Source organism: Cydia amplana, chromosome 15 (assembly GCF_948474715.1).
Source record: "Cydia amplana chromosome 15, ilCydAmpl1.1, whole genome shotgun sequence".
Taxonomy (NCBI): domain Eukaryota; kingdom Metazoa; phylum Arthropoda; class Insecta; order Lepidoptera; family Tortricidae; genus Cydia; species Cydia amplana.
The window spans coordinates 3,759,298-3,767,571 of record NC_086083.1 but is presented as its reverse complement, the minus strand read 5'-3'; the positions used below and the strand labels follow the sequence as shown (position 1 = coordinate 3,767,571).

The following is an 8,274-nucleotide window of genomic DNA, read 5'->3' as shown; positions in this document are numbered from 1 at the left end:
ATCTGATAAGCCTATCACTAATAATAATAATAAACGCGAACCTATTGCCTCGCCTCATAATAAACGCGAGAAGTCTAGCACCAAATGTTTTGCGGTTTCAGCCACTCCTGCTGCTTCGGCCTCGGCCTCTCCTCCTGCCTGTGTGTTCTGCAACGGCGAGCACCGGATTTACGATTGCTCGTCATTCCTGTCCCTGCCAGTTGAAGACCGGATCTCCGGAGCGTCAAGGTTACGCCTTTGTCTCAACTGTTTGCGGAAGGGGCACACTTCTCATCGCTGCAGAGTAGCTCCGTGTCACACTTGTAAGAAGCGCCATAATACTTTGTTGCATAGGGAGACTCCTCAGGTTGCCGCTGCGCCCGTAGATGCGCCTCCGCCGCGTTCGGAGCCCGAGCTCGGGCTGTCGTCGAATGTGACCGTGTCGCGCTCAAATCAAATACTCTTGCCTACCGCGTACATAGACATATATAGCCCGGCTATTAATGATTATGTAATAGCGCGCGCGTTTTTAGATTGCGGAAGCATGCCTTCTATTGTTACAAGCAGTTTTAAACAGAAATTGCAACTCGCACCGCTGCCCAGTAATTCCAAGCTTTTCGGATTGTCCGACGTTCCTATATCTAGTAATCCGGAGCGCTGCTTTGTGCAAATTCGGTCTAAACATGATAAAAAATCTAAATTCGATATCGCATGTTTAGCGCTGCCTGTAATTAATAGCACTTTGCCACTAGAGTATGTCGATGTGTCGAGCGTCCAGTGGCCACGTAATAAAACGCTCGCTGATCCTAATTTTAATCAGCCCGGACCTGTAGATATTTTACTTGGCGGTGACGTTTTTTGGAGTCTGGTTGAAGGCCAGCAAATTGATATAGGGCACGATTCGCTTGTTTTGCGCAAATCGAAACTAGGTTGGTTAGTGGTCAGTAAGTACAATGCATTTTCAATGTTGAACGATAAGTCGTTCAATTCCTCTTTACAATGCAATCACTTGTACACCAGTGATAATCTCGACGACTCGCTTACCAAATTCTGGCAGCTGGAGCAGGTGCCCCAACCTAGTCAACCGTTTACCGATTTAGAGGCGGAATGTGAGCAACACTTTGTCACTCACACTTATCGTGACGATAACGGTAGGTTTCACGTGCGTTTGCCATTAGTTACGGAACCCGATTGTTTAGGGGATTCGTATCGATATGCTAAAAAACGGTTCTTTGCATTAGAGAAACGATTCAAACGCAACCCTGATTTGAAAACAGCTTACCAGCAATTTATAAATGAATATGCCGAATTAGGCCATCTCTCTGTGTCCGATTCTGACATTCCGGATCCTTCTTTTTTTGTGTCACATCATTCTGTGCAAAAGCCCTCCAGCGAATCTACAAAATTAAGGGTCGTTTTCAATGGCAGTGCCCCCACTACGTCTGGCTATTCTATAAACGACCTACAGATGGTTGGGCCGACGATCCAAGATTCGTTGTTTAACATTCTTCTGAGGTTTCGTACTTACAAATATGTTTTAACTGGGGATGTCGCTAAGATGTATCGGCAGGTCCTGGTTCAGGAATGCGACCGCGATTTACAATTAATCCTCTGGCGCTCCAATGAGAACGAGCCTTTAAAAACTTTAAGGCTTAACACGGTCACTTACGGATTTTCAAGTGCTAGTTTTTTGAGTACACGCTGTTTGTGGCAGTTGGGCGAGGAATGTGCAGATGAAAAAATTAAGACCATAATTCAAAATGATTTTTTAGTTGACGATTTATTAACGGGATCAGACACAGAGGAGGAATTGCGTTATATTAAAGAGTCGGTTGAGCGTGCGCTGGCAGCTGGTTGTTTTCCCTTGCGCAAATATCGCTCAAATTTATCGTCAATTTTGCACGACTCACAAAACGCCAGTGAAAATAAAGGTAGCTTGATCATTAGCTCGTCGTCGCACACGCTAGGAGTGGGCTGGGACTCTGAGGCAGATGTCATTCATTTTCCTACTCAATACTCTGCCAAGGACGGCCACCCTACGAAACGTTCAATTTTATCGGACTCGTGTAAAATATTTGATCCCCTAGGCCTCTTGTGTTTGCTGACGATTATACCTAAAGTTTTAATTCAAAAATTATGGATTGAAAAAATCGACTGGGATGTTCCCGTGCCGAGTTACATAAACGAGTCTTGGCAGGACTTTGTTAACGGGTTAGCGTCTTTAACTTCGCTCCAAATACCTCGTAATGTACTTTGCGACTCGCCGACGCATATCGAGATGCACGTCTTTTGTGATGCAAGCTCAGTTGCATACGCGGCCTGTATTTATTTAAAGTCCACTAATGAGAGGGGCGATGTTGTAGTCAGGTTGCTGTGCGCCAAGGCCAAGGTCGCGCCGGTCCAGGCTACGACTATTCCGCGATTGGAATTATGCGCTTGCCTTCTAGGCGCGCAGCTCGCGTCAGCTGTTTCTAAGACGTTGCGCTGCCAGATTGCGCAGAAATTTTATTGGACTGACTCGTCAATTGTAATCGCATGGCTTAAAACTAATCAAACCAAATTAAAAACGTTTGTTGCCAATCGCGTGGCTCATATTTTAGAACTCACCGATGGCAGTGAGTTTCGTCACGTTCCAACCGCGTTAAATCCGGCTGACTACCCATCTAGAGGGGTCGAAGCGCGTCGCTTACCTGATTTGCACATGTGGTGGACCGGGCCATCTTTCTTATACGAGCCACAAAATAACTGGCCTCAGTTTTCCTCAAACTCGGAACTCGATTTACCCGAGCTAAAGGTTAACGTCGCGATTACTGACGATTCGCAAAAAAACAATGTTATTGATTTCGATCGATATTCGAAACTTACACATTTACAACGTGCGGTAGCTTATATGCTTAGGTTTGCGCATAACTGCCGCCCTTCATCCAATAAAACTACGGGTGTGCTACAACCTGAGGAGCTCGAGGTTTCGTTTAAAAAACTGGTCGCTTTGTCACAACAGGCTAGTTTCCCCCTTGAATTGAATTTGTTGCGTGACAAGCAACCTCTAGGCCCTAAAAGCCCTATTTTATCATTGAACCCATTTTACGATGAAGACGACAAGCTTCTCAGAGTTGGTGGACGTCTGTCCTCGTCGTTTTATCCATTTGACAAACGCCACCCAATGCTGTTACACTCTAAACATAGATTGACTAGATTGCTGTTTCAACAGGAACACATCCGTCTCCTGCACGCTCCTCCTCAGCTGCTTCTAGCCGCCGTTCGCGAGACGGTATGGCCCGTATCGGGGCGCACGCTTGCGCGCACCGTATCGCAACAATGCGTCACCTGTCGCCGCGCAGCTGGCAACACTTCTGCTCCTTTGATGGGCGCTCTGCCTTCTCAGCGCGTAACGCCTGATTTTCCTTTCCTTAGTGTCGGCGTAGACTTCGCCGGTCCCTTTATGATTACAGACAGGCATGGCAGAGGTTGCAAAATAACAAAGTGCTATTTAGCTATATTTGTTTGTTTCCGGTACAAATGTTTGCATTTAGAGGCAGTAAGCACGCTGTCGACGGATTCGTTCATACTTTCGCTGCGACGTTTTATCTCTCGTAGAGGGCGACCTCGCGAAATATTCTGCGATAATGGACGTAATTTTGTAGGAGCGGCCAAGGAAATTAGCGATTATCTTACTTCAAACTCAGACACGGTTTGCAATTTTGCAGCAAATGAGGGAATACAATTTAAATTCCAACCGGCATATGCTCCTCACTTTGGTGGTTTGTGGGAAGCAGGAGTCAAATCGGCAAAATTTCACCTCAATCGTATATTAACGCTTATATTATCGTTAGGTAACGCTCATTTAACCTATGAAGAATTGGCAACTCTCTTTAGTCAGGTAGAATCTATCCTTAACAGTCGTCCTTTATGTCCTTTGTCGTCCTCACCAAACGATTTCCAACCCTTAACCCCAGGTCACTTCATCATCGGCCGCGCGCTCACTTCGTTGCCGTCGCCCCACCTCGCGGATATAAACCCAAACCGTTTAGATAGGTTTCAGAGGCTCGAGGCATTAAGACAGCACTTCTGGCGGTGCTGGCAATTGGAATACGTCTGCGAGCTCCAACAACGGACGAAGTGGCGTGTTCCAGGACGAGATCTTCAACTGGGTGACCTGGTCCTCATCAAGGAAGAGAATACTCCTCCCCTACACTGGCGGCTTGGACGAATCGCCAAATTGTTTCCTGGCGCCGACGGGATTTCGCGAGTGGCCGAAGTTGCCACAGTAACGGGCACTTATAAACGAGGTGTGAAGTACCTCTGCCCACTGCTGGACGACACTCATGAAGCCTTGAAGGCTGACGCCTCCAAGGGCCCCCAGGATGTTGCGGCTCCTACCAACGAAGGGGAAGCGGGGACCGTACACCACTAAACCAGTTGGCCCATCAGCCGCGGCCCCCGCCGACTCTATAGACGCCTAGCGAGCCATTAGGCTCTGAGATACACGCTCATGTGCGCGTCACACTCGCAAAATATATTTTTTCATACAATGTAATCTTAAGTACCTCTGTGGAACCAGAATTAGAAGCTTTTTAAGTATCTGCGATTTTTATTTAATACTCAAGACATCCAAGCTTGAACACCTAGTTAATGTTCTGTATGTGGCTTTACACTGATAATCATGTAGTACGCACCTGGCTTTATACTTTTGGGTTATTGTATCTATGGTAGAGAGAGAGAACTATCAGATATGGCGGCGCGCGTTGCCCGAGGTTATGTTCGATTTGATATTATTGTAATCTTAAACTAATCCTGTATATCAATGTAATAAAAGAAATGTTGCTGAAAGCAGTGGTTTGAGTGCTGAACCCCTTTTACTGAGCATTAAATCTGTGAATGATTACATCTCAGAAAGCGGGATTGTGAATTCAAATGCCCACATAGAAATTGGATGATTGTTTTCACCTGTATGGAGGTGCTATATTGAACCATCGCACTGGGAGACTTCGGCACAAGATCGGCCGAAGTGAAAGCATACAATGAATACAAAAGTGCAAGCCTTTGAAGAGCAGAGGCGAGTGGAACTACGCGAAGCGTGATGAGTTAAAGGCCCGACCACCTGCGGTCATCAAATACAATTTTGTCGGAGGGCTGCTGACCTGCGGTGAATGTGGACGTACATTCACTGCAAAGATAGGTTACGTCAGCCACCTGAGAGCTCACGATCGTCGCTCTCACTGATGACGGGAGGTGCGTAGAAATGTAAGTTGCTTGGTCTTTTAAGAGTTCATTTCATAATGAAAGCAATAGAAAGTATATATATGATACAAGATAGATTTCATATTTTGTATGCTAAACAAAATGATTGACAATTGGTTTTGTTTGCTTACCATAAAAAGTGTTTTAAATTTGCAATGCACTGGATGTTCGCTATATATTGATCTAGTTATAAACCTTTATTAACCCGTGTTTTTGTCATTGTTTGTTTTTGGACTGTGAGATGACATGTTGGAATACAATGAGAATAGATCTCGACGAGAACGCAAGCAAAACAACCATCAGCTTCGTCACGGTGAGATTGGTGAGACACAGAGCTATCATTAAGAGCCAACATGGTTACGAAGGAAGTCAAAAGGGTAAGGATGGTATTATGCAGTATTCAGGTACAATGCAGGTGCTCAGTGAAGTTAGTTATTAACACCGAGTTGTATAATGATGTTAGTTGAATATTTACTAGGTATTATTACTATTCTTTTTTTGGATAGTCTAATGACACTAAAAGGTATATTGTTTCTAATGATGCATGAGTATATAATGCCTATATATGGTAAGAGATAACAAAACAATGTTATGGATCAGTATCGCAGAGGTTATCGCCATGATAAAATGATGGGATAGCGAAAATGAGAGGAAGAAAATGATAGCGGGCTAGAATTGTAGGAGATTCGCCCATGACAGTTGTCAATGGAAAGAGTTAGAAGAGGCCTTTAGCAGGCACCACACTTATTTAGATATATCTCTATCTCTATACTCCGGTCTCTAATTGTCGTACTCTGATTCAATAAAATTTGCAGCTACGTGTTTCTTAATTTTAATAAATATGTGTATTATATATAAGTTTGTGGTATATGTATATCTTAGCCAACTATCACTTATCGATGTCTCGCTACAAATGCAATATATTTATTTTATTAGCTCTTATAATCATAGTCATACATTTTCCTGTGTCGGCTGTTCATGCAAAGCTTATCATATGGTTGTTAAATGTCAGAAAAATGAAATCAGAAAACATATTCAATAATAAACGCCTAAAAATAGGTTTCTTTAACGCAGGTTCTCTAGGCACAAATCATGATAATATTGTTTCAGCATGTATCCGACAAGACTTTGATATTTTAGCTATAAATGAGACGTGGCTGAGAAAGGGTGAAGAAGAGCGAGCACCAGTAATACCTGACTACAAGCTAAGGCACAAACCGCGCCCGCCAGGGACTCGTTCTCGTGGCGGGGGCGTGGGTTTCTACATCAAACAAGGGGTCAGTGCTCGCACTTTATCTCACCCAGTTGACCCTAAACAAAGCTTAGTGGAACAAATGTGGGTTGCATTGACCCTTAACGGAAAGAAGCTAGTAGTGGGGACAGCATATCGACCACCATGGATGAACACCGACCTATTTTTTGATGCCATTTCCGACACAATTAGTTTTTTACACAATTATGATAATATTATTTTATTAGGAGATTTTAATATTAATTTATTTGTACATACTGACATAAAATTTCAAATATTTCATAACTTTTTAACTAGTTTCAACCTGAACCAATTGATAACGGAGCCTACACACTTCACTGACACGAGCCAGACATTGCTTGATGTGGTGTGCACAGATTTACAAGCTAGAAACATTAACATTGAGCACCTTGGATCTATACACGGTCATTGTCTAATAACTTGCGAGTTTTACATTAAGCGTGACAAGCCCAAGCCATACACCACCACATATAGGCCAATAAAAAATATTGACCTTAATTTTTTTGAAAAGGATTTGCAAGAATTGTGTTGGAATTTGCTGCCCATTATGAATGCAAATGAAATTGCAAATGCTTTTAGTAAAAACCTACAAACATTATTTGACTTACATGCACCTACCAAGTCTATTGTAATTAGGGCTCCCCGCCCACCGTGGATCACTGACACTATCCAGTTAATGATGAAACTGCGTGATGGAGCAGCAGCAGATTATCATAAAAACAGGACAAGTGCTAAGCAAATGTACTATAAAGAGTTAAAATCTACAGTAAATAAAGCCCTATATAATGAGAAAGTCGCGTATTTTAAGTATAATATTAATAATAAAATAAAAAACCCTAAAGTTTTATGGAAGAATCTTAAATCTACATTAATCCCTAAAAGTGACCCTGATTTACCATCCTGCTTTGATGACCCTGATGCAATAAATATACATTTTCTAAACCTGCCTTATACGGCACAAACATCTATTTCACAGTTGACTTATTTTGAATTTGATAGATTTAATAATTCAATATTTAAGCTGAAACCAATCAGCACCGATATAGTTCTTACAATAATGAAAGGCTTGAAATCAAATGCTATGGGCTATGATGGCATAAATCTAGATATGATCATGATGACATTACCTAACAGTTTGGATATAATAACAAAATTGATAAATACTTCTATTCTAACTTCCTCTTTTCCTGACGCCTGGAAGCAAGCAGTTGTACGACCCCTCTCTAAGATTACAAATCCTACCCAGCTTAAAGATCTTAGACCAGTTAGTCTATTGCCCTGTCTGTCTAAGGTGTTGGAGAAGGTTGTGTGCTTGCAATTAACAGAATATATAGAGAAAAACAACATTTTACCAGATGTACAGTCGGGCTTTAGGAAAGGAAGAAGCACAGTGACTGCTTTGCTCGATGTCACTGATCATATACTGTGTGCTCAGGATCAAGGGATGTGTACTATATTAGTGCTGCTGGACTTTTCCCGGGCATTTGATTGTATAGATACGGTATTATTGTTATCAAAATTGAGCTACTACGGGTTTGATTGTAGTGCACTTAAATGGTTTGATAGTTACCTTGCAAATCGTAGCCAGCGTGTAAAATTAAGCTTGAGTGATGGCTCATCGCTCATCTCGGAGAGCATGAAACTAGCACGAGGGGTGCCTCAAGGCTCGATCCTCGGCCCGATCTTGTTTATTTTGTACTCTGCCGACATAACAAGGCATATAAAACATTGTAAATACCACATATATGCAGACGATGTGCAGGTGTATATATCTTTCAAAC

General features: G+C 42.7%; 1 protein-coding gene across 1 annotated transcript; it reads left to right on the top strand.

Annotated features, from left to right (window-relative positions):
• Positions 1 to 1,203: 1,203 nt before the first annotated feature.
• On the top strand, positions 1,204 to 4,393 carry LOC134654712 (uncharacterized). Its single transcript, XM_063510188.1, has one exon. The coding sequence runs from the start codon at positions 1,448 to 1,450 to the stop codon at positions 4,391 to 4,393; it is 2,946 nt and encodes a 981-aa protein (XP_063366258.1). The 5' UTR covers positions 1,204 to 1,447.
• Positions 4,394 to 8,274: the final 3,881 nt, after the last annotated feature.